This window comes from Oryzias latipes, chromosome 12 (genome assembly GCF_053564925.1).
Source record: "Oryzias latipes strain Hd-rR chromosome 12, Olatipes_Hd-rR_3.1".
NCBI classification, from domain to species: Eukaryota; Metazoa; Chordata; class Actinopteri; order Beloniformes; family Adrianichthyidae; genus Oryzias; species Oryzias latipes.
In genome coordinates, this window is record NC_136248.1 from 16,302,045 (window position 1) to 16,314,864 (window position 12,820).

Below are 12,820 nucleotides of genomic sequence, written 5' to 3' on the forward strand. Positions count from 1 at the left end.
TTCTTTAGAACTTTATTCATTTATATAAGACTTTTCATTCATTTGAAACATGAAGCACTCTACACGAAAGCAAATAAAATACTCACAGATAAAGAAACCAGGACATTTACACAAATTTAGCTGCCCTTCCTCCCGAGGTTCCTCCCTCCACCCACCCAGTTCCCCCAAAATACCCCTTATGTATAAAAAGGAACAAAGACTTTAGAACTGCAGTTCTAAGAAAAGTGTCTGGCTTTGTACTATTTTGTATAAGTAATATTATGGGGATCCTTTTATTGCAAGGCCCAGCCCAGCCACAAGGGTCATCATTAGCGCCCGCCCAACACAGGGCAGTGCAGGGCCCACTCTACAGTTTTTGACCACAGAGTGGGAACCCAGCCGTTCCAAAGAGAACAAGCACCGCAACAACAGCCTCCCAACAGGCGGAGCCGGCGGTGCCCAAGATAATGGATCCCTGTGAGGAAGTAGTTAAAAAAGCATTAAAAATGATTAAAACATACCGTAAAATATTGTGAATATATTAATAATATTAAAATGGGTAGTATATTAAAATAATAATTAACTATAAATCATTCAAATAAAATAAAAAATAAAAAGAAAAGATCAAATTAAACAATTACAAAAGTTATGTTAAAACTAGATCAAAAAGGTGGGTTTTGAGCATCCTCTTAAAAACCTGTAAGGTCTCTAAGGCTGTGCGGCAGGCTGTTCCACATGCAAGAACCATAATGGTGGAACGAGGCTTTAACATGCATTTTGGTCCTCACCTTAGGAACAACTAAGAGGCCAGTGCCGGAGGTCAGTGAGGGTTTATCTCTTAATACCAAATCATCTAAATAAAAAGGCCCAAAACCAAAACAGACATTTGTAAACCATTAAGAGAACTTTCAAATCAATCCTGAAACGCACAGGGAGCCAATGCAGCGATTTCAAAACCCTCTGGTCCTTGTAAGACCTCGTGGTGCTGAGTTCTGTATTTTTGATTATACTGCTTTTGACCAGATGTTGCGTTTTATTGAATTTTTATTTTTAAAATATTTTGTTGCACGTGAGCTAAAATAAGATAAGACAGTATTGCATTAACCCTATTTCCTTTCACACAGTAATGGGAGGCAAACAGGGGACTGCAGTTGTAACTTGATGAGTGGCTGCGTTTGTTTCTCTATTTTGTGGCCTGCACATCACAGCTTACCCGACAGCCTTATCTGTACCCTGCTCTCAATCACACACAAATACACACACATAAAGTGAACACTTTTGCCCTTTTGGCATAAGAGAGCCCTTAAACATAGTTTTTCTATAGTGTTTTGTTTAAACTGAGACAAACAGTTATAACGTATCTAATCTGACCTGTATGTAACGAGGTTGAGGGAAACTGAAAGTGTCTCATCACCAAGCTCAAAAGACAGAGGACCTGCCAGCCATAAGTGTGCCACTTTTACCGCATCCTCCCATGAATTTTTGATCTCTCTCTTGCTGCGCTGTGCCTCTCTGTTCTCTCATTAGAAGAGACAGTCAATGTGGCCCCCTTAGCTCTTTACAGTACACCCCAAATGCTATCATTAGCATTTTTTGTCATTCCCTCTGAAACCAACTCGTTTTCAGACTTAATAACATGAGCTTCTCAGTCCTAAATCATTTTAATCACTGCTATTAACAAGAAGCGTCACACTCTTTTTGTTTTTTGGTCACTTTCTTTGTCTTAAGTTGTTTTATTTAGGTCAAATGTTACATTCTCCATTAATATTCAGCACCGAGAGTTTGACAGATGGTGATATAGTGAGGCAATAAGGATGACACAATTCATAACAAGCTGCGTCCTCCGCGCTGCATGTGAATTAAACACAAAATAAATGGCTCCTTAAATATATTGTTTGCTCACTGTCCTAGAGTGTCACCCGAACTGGTCCTGCACGAGGCGGCCATCAATCACATTGTCTTCTTGTCGAGAGCAGAATTTAAAATTGACTGACAGAGCAATAATAGGATGTGCAGTGCAGATATCCGCCGGCATTCCAAGTGATCACTGCACAGAGCCGTCCATCTGCATGTGCAGCTGTAATGCGCATGAAAGCTTATTTCATGGATGTTTCTTCATGTGTTTGCAGGTCTGTAGATGACTGCTCCATCCTTCTCCTGTGAAATTTAAAAGCATTGATTCTCTGAACTGACCCCTTAAGAATTGAGCTTTAAATTAGGTTTGTTTGTCATTCATGTCTCTGATCGTCTTTCCCTGGTAAGAAACGGCAAAAGACAGGGAACTAAAACAGAAAATGTCTTCAGTGTTGTTTGACTTGACCACAAGGCTGTCAGATTGATTTCCTTTGTATGAGTTCACCATAAGGGGATGCTAAAATAAAAAGCATAATGCAAACAAACTTAAAAAAAAAAAAAACATTAATTAACCATCCAACCAAGTTAAGAATAATTAAGTAGTTCCCTAAGCCATCCATCAATTCCCCTAAACCTGCCTTAGTCTTGTTTAGGGTCACAGGGTTGCTGGAGCCTGTCCCAGCTACTCCCTTGCAAAAGTGGGGTACACCCTGGATAGTTCGCCAATCAATTAAAGGTCATAAACCATAAGCTACGTTCACACTGCCTTCTGCAAAGCGTGTTTAAGCGACCACTTCCAATGAAATGTCTATGTAAATGCATATATATGTGTGTTTTAGATGTCTAAGTTCATAAGTACCAGTTTGACATTTCGCACCATGCCTTTTCCAGCTACAGGTGGCTGACATCTGCTAGTATTAGATAGCGACAGTCCAGGGCTTTCAGTGTATTCTTGAACTCGCTTTACATGCCCGGTGTTAACTTAGGGACCAATCTGGGGTCTCCTATGAAGCTTGTATCAAGACTATGGGAGGAATCTGGAAGATCCCAAAAAAAATCCACTTGCATGCACAAGGAGTGCATGCATGTGGATTACCTCTATCTGCTAAACAATGCCGGTGTTGGGGGGGCCCTGGCTACCGCTACCGCTTCGGCGGGGGTCTTGGTGTGGGGGACGGCCGAGCACTTTCCCTCTTCTTGCATTCCATCATCCACCTCAGTGGAACATAAACATCCACCTGAGCAGAGGGGTCAGGTCACTTTTGCACAAATATGTGTGACAGATTGAAAAGCTTCATGTGTAAGTTTGTATGCATATGTGCGTGTGAACTGTACAGCAGTTGCACATGTTGACATGATTGTATGTGAAGATCTTTGGAGCCAACAGGTATTTTTGTAACAATTGAGTACGTGTGTAGACAGGCCCCATCCCTTTTGACAGTCATGATGATATTCCTCCAGCATCTTGTTGCTTAATGATTGTAGCCCCCCACCACTTCTCTAGTCATCTTACAGACTACAGAACTCCCCTCTTCCCCCTTTCTTCTGTGACCTTACCCCCTGTCTCCAACATCCCTCCCTTCTGTCCTCTTCTTTTTTTACGTCCAATCCAACAAAAAAAGGGATACAAATGTAATCAATTTAAATAAAGTTTAGCCCAAATTTTAAAAGGGGGTATAAACAAATGCACACCTAGCGTGTTAGAAGATCCAGAACCCCCTGTTGTAACAGTAAAAGATGACAAAATGGCTATATTTTTTTTTACTTTGGATTTATTAACATTCTTACTTTTTGTATATTTTTGTATATTTCTATATATCTATATTTGTGGTTCCTTTTACTGTTTCTCTATCTAAATAAATGTTGTACATTCTTACCTAATCCGACTAAAAAGCAATAAGCTGTCCTCAGCATACATAACTACGGTGGCCCTAAAATGCAAATCACACCAACAATTCACTCAGTGCAAAGTCATATTAAAGAGAACAACAATAAATAAAAAAGCAAAAGAAAAACTTGCAAAAATTATATTTTTAAAAAAAGATGTAAAAAATTGGACAAAACAAAAATGAAACATTTCAGAAAACAAAAGGAAATTTCAGAAGTCTAAATCAAATGTTTGAAAAAGAAATGCAATAAGAAATCAGAAAGATAGGCACTATGGGACCTTTCTGATTGGATGATGATATGCAGTATCACTTCGTGCTAAAAGAAGGAAATTAATTGCGCTGGACCAATAACACACACTTGTGCACATGATCTGAACAACAGACCCACAAAGAAATGTCACTTCATCAGTCCAACGAGTGTCTCACCTTTTTTCAGCGTCCAAGACACACATTCTGCCAATTTGGCTTTACTTTGATACTGCGCCAGTGCATTCTGTCACTTGTTGTTGTTTGTTTATTTCCCACTGATGTGCCTTCACTCACTCTCGTCTCCCCCCCAACCTTAACCTTCTAAATCTGGTTTCAGAGTCCCCCCCCCCCCCCCCTCCCCCAGCTAGGAGCCAAGACCGAGCACAGTAAAGTCCTTTGTTTTTCTTAATCAAACGTCCACCAGGAACAGGAGCGAAGTCTGCAGAATACAAAAAGGCTTTACAAGAGACAACAGACCATCACTGCTGATGCAGCATTTACGCCTTTAATGTTAAACTGGGAAAATGGCAAGAAAAAAACCAGACTCAAAATATTTAATTTAATCGGAAGTCTTTAGAGATGCCAGTAAATGATAGCTTTTCCCAGCAAATAGTCAGACCTAAAAGTTATGAATCGATATGTAATTAATGAGTAGCGCATTAATCACTGCATTTCAGGATTTCACAATCAATCATGATACCTCATACCTGAACACAGCAGGAGGATTCTAGTGGAGGTGCAACTTCTATTTCATCCCAAATAAACATGTAATCATGTTCATTATACACCGTTTTAAAACGGAATTTTCCTAAATGATCATTTTCTTGACATCTTGTCATTTTGGTCCTTCTGCTGCTTCCATGAAAAACATATTTTTCACCTTAGGGAGAAAAAAATACGCCTTTTCTCTCCTCTTTGCTTGGTCGCATTCTTGTGATTTCAGTTATCAGCACCTTGCTCTGGCTCCTCTCAGACTCCAGCATAAGAATGCAGAATAACTTGGCCACTGTGCCTTTTTCCCAAGCTACGTATAACCATAAAAAGATTACATTGTAAGAGCACAGCTCTCCCCTGCTGTTGTATCACTCTTTTCTGGAATAAGTGGAGGGGAAAAAAATCTCATCACTGGAGTTGTTGATTCCTCTCCTTTAGCTTTCATTTTATCTCCAGCTATATGGATGGTGTGATGTTCCCATGTTATGTTGGCTAGGAAAGAAAGAGGCAATGTATTGGGGATAAAACTTGTAAGAGAAATGTAGATTTTAATTTTTTTAAATGAACTTAATGGGTACGACTGGTTCTGCACAGGACGTAGGAGGAATTTAGGTCAGGGATGTTTATCCAATCTAAGAAAAATCAAATCATTAAGGGAAGGTTGAGGCTTTTGCGCACATTCACATCGGCATTCTAAAACTGCACTACGTCCTCAGGTAGTTGTCTTGGTTTGGCTCATCTCCATTGTAGTCTGGGTTGAACAGACAAACTCTAATCTGCCTGTAAACGGTAATGCTCGGTCATACTTGAAAGTGAACTCTGATGAGGTTTAGTCACAGTTTGATTGCTGATGGACTATCCATTTGAACAAGGAGTGAAGAGAACCAAAAGTAAATGACCTAATGACCTAATGACATGTAGTTTGAGGTATAAATTAGATGAAAATAATAATAATAATAGATTTATCTGCGCTTCTCAAGTCACTCAAAGCGCTTACATTGTGTCCATTATTCATTCACTCCTCGTTCATCTTTAGTGATGGTAACTGCTGTTGTAGGCACAGCTGCCCTGGGGCAGACTGACATAGGCGTGGCTGCCAGTTTGTGCCTATGGCCCCTCTGACCATCACCGCATTCATACACATTCACACACCAGTGGAGCCACACTAGAGGCAAGGAGGGTGAAGTGTCTTGTCCAAGGACACAATGACAGTTGGCTGGGGGGAAGTGGGGATCGAACCGCCAACCCTTTGATCATTGGACCACCCACTCAACCGCCTGAGCCACTACCGCCCCACTCCAATGAAATTGGTGTTTTTAAGTTGTTCTTGTGGCATTTTTCTGACAATGGTGGAAGTGTTTAAATAAAATTAGGCTCAAAATTGCCTTTCTAAGTAATTCTTTATTCAAATAGCTGTTAATCACCAGCAGAAAGTAAAAAAAACACAGGTAAAATTTCAAATTAATTTTGCTGCTCTGCAGAAACTATGTCTTAGAAAACGACAAAAACATTTTTTTTTTTTTTTTTGCTAAAAACTGCATGATCATTATTATTAAAAAAAACACACTGGGTACCCTTTTAAAATAGATCAAAAGATGTTCGGAGTAGATTGGGTAGACTAGCACCTTGAGTGGTAAAGCTATTGGCTACAACAATCTGGAAGACTTTTTAACAGCCATTTAAATATGCGGACAAAATGAGTAAAATAATACAAAGTATTATTACTTTCTGTGCTAGTGAGGTTTTTTTTTCCGTTTTGTATTCCAGCCATCATGGAGGTCACAGCAGCTGCACTCTAACTGGCTGTGCAACTTCAAGTCTAGGTTTAGAGAGATGTTAAAATTGCCCTGACATTCTTGTCTGCAAATGACTACAGACCTACAGACCTGCACTGGGTACTAAGCTCACCTGCAGCCTGATATAAAGGTTCAGAAAACATTCATGAAACTCTGCACCTGTCCACACCATGATAGGTTTGGCAAGCATTTGCAAAATGTTGAGAATATTCACAGGACTATGCATACACGTTGTTGGGAGTACAGTGTTCTCTCGTTTATCGCGGCAGTTGCCTTTCCAAAAATAGCCTCTGATAGGTGAAAACGGCGAGTAGGATAACAGATGTTTTAAGGAGATTGATTTACAAGGTCTACAGCCAATCAGGACGCAGAACCCTTTGCGCTCTAAAAAAATGTTTAAAAATCAGCGAAATAGTAAGGCTTTGTAAGGCAATTTAGTGAGTGGAAGAGAACTAAAAGGGAGATGAATGAGTATTGTTAAGTTCATTTTTTTACACAAACACATAATTTGTCTCCTTTTTGGAAGGTGTGGATACTCCAGAGGAGTGTATGGACTATGGTCATACATGCCAAAATGCCACCGTGTGGCAACCTAAAAGCGATTTTTTTCAGCATTTTGACTGCTGGCCGCATGGCACCCTCTGGAGGCGGCAGTTGCATTTCAACATGCCACACGGCGGCCATCGATCTTTTAAGAAAATGTTTAAATTAGATGGCGATCGGACAGTTTTACAACATTGGGCACTGGGCACATTTAGAGGTCTCGCCATGGCAATCCAGCAGCAGGCATGTTGCAGGAAGGCAACAGCTAGTAACTGACTGAGAGGAGGGTGTCCAAGGTTCACCAAATCGTCTGAAGATTGGCTGATTTCTGCCACTCTCCAGCCACCTCCACCGTGGATCCAAATGGGGAAATGGCATTGATACTGCACTAAATTCATAATGGCGTTGATAGCACCACGACGACTCCAAGACCTGCGTATTGGGGTTAATGCTGAGAAGAAAACAAAGAAGACAAAACATTGTGCTGTCTTGGGAGGCATGTTGTCTAAAAATGTGTAAATTTTTTAATCGACAAGGTTATAGAGTTTGCTTAAATGCTGAGTTGAAAATGAGAAGTGGTGCATAATAGCCTGCTTTTTATATACCCCAGGCAGCTGGCGGCTGGCGGCACTTGATATGGAAGGACACCGTCTGGAGACATTTACACATTGTCCAATCAGAGCTGCTGCTGGGCTGTGATCTGGGTGCTAACTCATCAAAATCAAAATCGTATGTCGCAAAACTGACGCTGTCTGCATTCATGACCATGCCAACAATCTTTAAAATAATCAGGCAGTGGCAGCTAATCCAGAAGATTCTGCTGATGCCTCCCCAGTTGTATATCTGACCGTCACATTGGGAATGATGAGGACAGGGCAGAGACAATGCTGACAATGACCATTCCATGTCTTGTCCGCCCACTTGTAGACACAAGGTTTTAATCTGCTCTTTGATATTTTTAATTCAGAATTGAGCTATCAATGCATCAGCATGTGAATCATCCGCAAAGTCTGTTTTCCTCTGTTGAATGTGCTGCATTGACAACACAGGCAACTCAAGAATCCAATCATTTCATCTTGACCACTGTGGGGAATATTATGCATGTACAGGTCTAGTTGTGTAGACTCCCAGCCATCCTCGTGGACACCTGGTCCCCAAATGTAATAAACGTTTTGCTCAAAGACAGATTTTACCATTCAGATTGCCTGTATTCACACACACAAACACACCAACCATTCTGCCAGCAGCGCCTCTGTAGGTTGTTTGCCACTGAATACATGATTCATCCTCAACTATATCAGCCCCCACACGCTCCACCCTTGCATCCAGCTGCACACAAACGTAATGGCCTTTTATCGATTTGACTGCCTTTCTTCGCTTTTCTCTTCTTTTCTTACTCTGTGCTCTGCACTGCAATGAGAGGTGGTTAAGAGAAGGAGAGGTATGGGGGGGGGGGGGGGGGGGGTCAGCTCAGCATCAAGTGTGTTTCTGCTTGTTTGTGTCAAACTTTGTGTTCTCAAGAGTGGAATATGTCATTTATTAGCTAATAATGGGGACCCTCAATGTGCTGATTGTTTATCGGGTGTTGTGTTTTGATTTTCAGCCATAAGGAGTGTGTCTTTTTTACATTTTTTTTAAACCCAGGAGGGTTTTAGTTAGCTAGAGTATTTTTTTTTTCTTCTTGAAGGAATTGAATTGAATTTCAGAGAAAAGAACACCTTTGGTGCCTTACCCAAGACTCAAGCTGTCAACTTCAATTTCACAGAACTTCAATCCACAGCTTGTTGGCTGTCTTTCTGCGGATTAAAAATGAGCCTTTTTACAATCAAGCTCTTTGCAGTGCGGACAGTTTCCATATTGACCGTAGCTGGAGCTCATTAAGACCCTTGATAGAGGTTTTCCCTCCTCTTAGTAAAAACAGACACTTCTATTACACGAGGACAGAGAACATGCAGATGGTAGAATATTTTATATGAGTGGCATTAAAAAAAGAGGCTGTCTGATGAGCACCTCTGAGGTATTTTATGCAGAATGCATGAATGCCATTTCTTGATCTCAAAGGGGAAATGAAAGGATAGTACTGTATATGGAGAATAAAGTGCAAAAAAACAACATTTAAGTAAAGTGTAAATAAAAAGAATTGATATAAGTGTTAGAATGCCGACATTCACAACAAATTCATATCTTTATAATTTTATATACACTAAGTATAACAAATATTAAAAAAAGTTATAAAAGAAAAAAATAAATATAAAAAGTGTAAAAAAAGAATAAATAAATAATATAAACAACTAAAGGAAAAAACCCAACAGGATACTGTTGATACTAAAACAGTATATTTCACACCTACTGCACCATATTTTACAGTATACTTTCATATGTAAGATAATCTAGGATGGTATTATTTTAAAGGGCCTATATCATGCAAAATCAAAATTTCTGAGCATTTAATTTAATTATAATCCACAAAAACTAGTGGGATCGCACATTGTGACGTCATAATAAGCAAGGAACAGCCCCTTCCAGGAAGAGTCTGCGCTGTCAGCACTGCCCCCAGGCTAACGCACACACCCACTTTCTCCACAGAGCTAGCGGTGATCAGCGAAACGCTTTCCTTTTATATGCACGATATGCACATCCATATTTGCAAAAGTTCGGATGTTGTTTGTTTTTGTGGGCGAAATGCAGCCGAGGCCGACGATGCCGAGGCCAGCTCTAAGTTGATGTCATGAAATGGGCGGCAGCACCAAGGAAGGAAAGCTGGTGCCTCTTACTTCTAGGTAGTAAAATGAGCTGCGAAAACACTTCTTATTCCATTAAAAAACTGATCTTTAGGTTGGCACCTTAAGCGCTTTGGGCCTTCGGGGAAGGAGCAGCGCTATACAAGTATACGCCACCAATTTATAGAGGAGTTAGGGATTTTAGCTTCTTGGAGGCAGCAGGTACTTCCTGTTTGGAAGGCAAGGGGGGGGGTTACTCTGTCCAGTTCTCATATACTGTCTTTTGTTACAGTCTTTGTGGTTAAAAGGGAGCCTTTTGACAGAAAGCGCTTTGGCTGTATGAGGGGGATGACTAACTTGATCACAATTATGGCATTTATACATGAACAACACATGGAATTTGACTGCAGTTTTTATCAGAATGGAAGGGAGAATTCCTTTCAGTAGAGACGCACTTTAGATCTTCCCATTTGTTTTAGAAAGTAAGCAAGAGAAAGGCATCAAAGACAGCCTGAATTCATTTGCCTTTTAAAGCATTAGACTTCTTAGTACTCTGGTAATGAAACTGATGATGAACAGCATTCATTGTTTTAGCAAATCCTCAGTACAACCAGCGCACTGAGTGCTGAAGGATTAGGAGGCGTTGTCTTAATTGATCTCATTATCTTGTTCCCGCTCTTCTGGGGGGCCTTCTACTCTCGAGTGCATCTTGTGATTTCTCTGAAACGACTGCAACTTCCTGGAACTTATCATTGTCAACTTTTTCTCTGCTATAGAAGAATTTTGTTTAGTGAAATAACTAACTTGTCTTGTCCCTGGGCAGCAGCCACGGAAAACTCTCAAGATCTCACCTGAGTGAAACCTGGGAGTTCTGATTCCTGATTCAGCACAAAATTTGGAGTCATTCACTTGTCTGGGGAAGAGCCCAAATCATGCGGTTTCAAGGCTAATAAGCCTTTTATTAGTCCAAAAAGTTACATTTGTAGCAAACTGATTTTTTTTTTTTTTTACCACACTCACCTCCAGTTTTATAAATAACATTGTTTCAGTTTATACTCCACATACAATGATAGCAGGTTTCTTGTGATAGACTTACTTTTTAGGGCATCACCCACATGCACAATTACGCAGTTAATGCGTATTTTACGTAGTTGATGCCCAGTTATTATATAAACCATTTGCAATTGTGCGTGATTTTTGCAAAATGCATACGCAAACCTGTAGTTTTCCACGACCATTCCACGTATGCCTAACAGACTTTTCAGGGATGTACCACCGATGCATAGTTCTTACGTATGCAGCGCACATCGTATATCACAATCAAATCACGTAATTGACACACAAATCACTAATGACGATAACTCAATAATCATGCCGAGTTCATGTTCTTCCATGAATTTAACGTGTTGCATTCATAAAACTTCTTTGAAAATTGCACAAACTGTACATACTGACTGTTTGACATGGCCTCCATGAAAAATAAAAGCTTAACAATATTTTACTTGTATATAACTGGAAATACAGTAAATGTGGACATTAAGGGTTTACAATTAGGCTACGAAGACATGGCGCAGTCTTCTATTTGGGGACTTGCAAATTTTAAAACACTTAAATGAACAAAAATGAAAATCAACTGAAGTTTAATTCCTCTGTTTCTTTCTAAGAAACATCTGATTACTGTGGAGGCTGGTTTATTCTCAGCACCCAGCTGCTGTTGTATTGAAACTGTTTGACTGAGTGCTACTGATCCCTTGCTAAGATGCAATTTACCTGTATCTAACACTTTTACACTTTTTTTTTGTTTCTAGTGCAATTTTGTATGCTTTTTTCTATTTAATAGTTTTTTGTGTTTTTGTTCTGATTGGCTGTAGACTGTCAATCAATCCCATTCGTACCATGTCCCCTCTGCAGTTCAGAATGTGTTCAGCTTGCCAAATTTACAGAAATCTACAGCTAGCAGTGTGATTCTGAAGTGCTGGACTTATTTTTCTGAGAAGGTTTGAACTTTGAGAGTTTAAACAAGAGAGAAAAGTGTAAATATGTTCTTGTCTGAGAAAAGTGTGTATTGAGGGGTTTCACAGCCTTACAACATCTATTATGATTGTGAAAAAAAGAAGACTACTTTGTGGATTTTGCCTCTTGCAGGTCATTTTTAGAACATAACTTATTAATAAGAGGCTGCTTTATTTTAGTTCTTGGAAAAATAAAATCGTTTGAGGCATTTTTCTTAAGAAACCTAGCATTCCTAACCCTGCTCACAGAAACTAGCTTACCAGTGTACATAACACTTTAAAACACAAGGCTAATTGCAGGGGCTTATTATGAGCCACAAAAAAATAAACCAAACATGGATGGATGCTGTAACAAATAATGCTAATGTCACTGAATTCAGAGAAAATAATATCAAAATGATTAATCCTTTGTACCTAACAGAATAGATCTTGAGATCTCTTGGATTTTACTGTTTTTCTTTTATGATCTATATTTTTGTCAATATAAAAAGGTGGTCTTCTAACTTTAGCTTCCATTAGCAAACAATGTTGTTTACAGAGATGCACAATTTTATCTTTCTTGCCTCCTTCTAATTACAACCCTTTTTTAGCTCAAACGTGTGATCAAATAATTGTTTGGGTTATGTTACAGGAGACTGAGATCCTGAACACAGCCATTCTGACGGGACGAACAGTGGCTGTTCCGGTGAAGGTGGTAACCGTGGGGACAGATGGAGCGATTTCTGACATCACTGAGTCTGTGGAGTGCAAGTCAACGGATGAACAGGTTATTAAGGTAAAAGTTAAAAAAAATTATAAGTTGATCCTGAGTATTTAACCCTTGTGCTATCCAAGGCACCCCACTAGACAGTGCACTGAACCTTTTTTTTTTCAATGATTTGTGATCTTCACTGGTGTCCATGGATTACATGAAATCTTCTTCACCTTTATCCACCTTTGTCATGGTAGGGAGAACACGTCAATGTAAGGGTGGGGTCATAGGATAGCACAAGGGTTAAAATGTGTGTAACTGTGCATTGCGAAAACTTCTCTCCACGTTTTCTTCTCAGAGTACCATGATTCTG

The 12,820-nt window shown here is 39.7% G+C and overlaps 1 protein-coding gene across 1 annotated transcript in view; it reads left to right on the forward strand.

Moving 5' to 3' along the window:
- si:dkey-112m2.1 (transmembrane protein 132C) overlaps positions 1-12,820 on the forward strand; it is a 241,789-nt gene that overhangs the window by 206,057 nt on the left and 22,912 nt on the right. Inside the window, exon 6 of the mRNA XM_011481983.4 lies at positions 12,388-12,531. Within this exon, the coding sequence (XP_011480285.1) occupies positions 12,388-12,531 (144 nt within the window). The remainder of the gene's footprint in view (positions 1-12,387; positions 12,532-12,820) is intronic.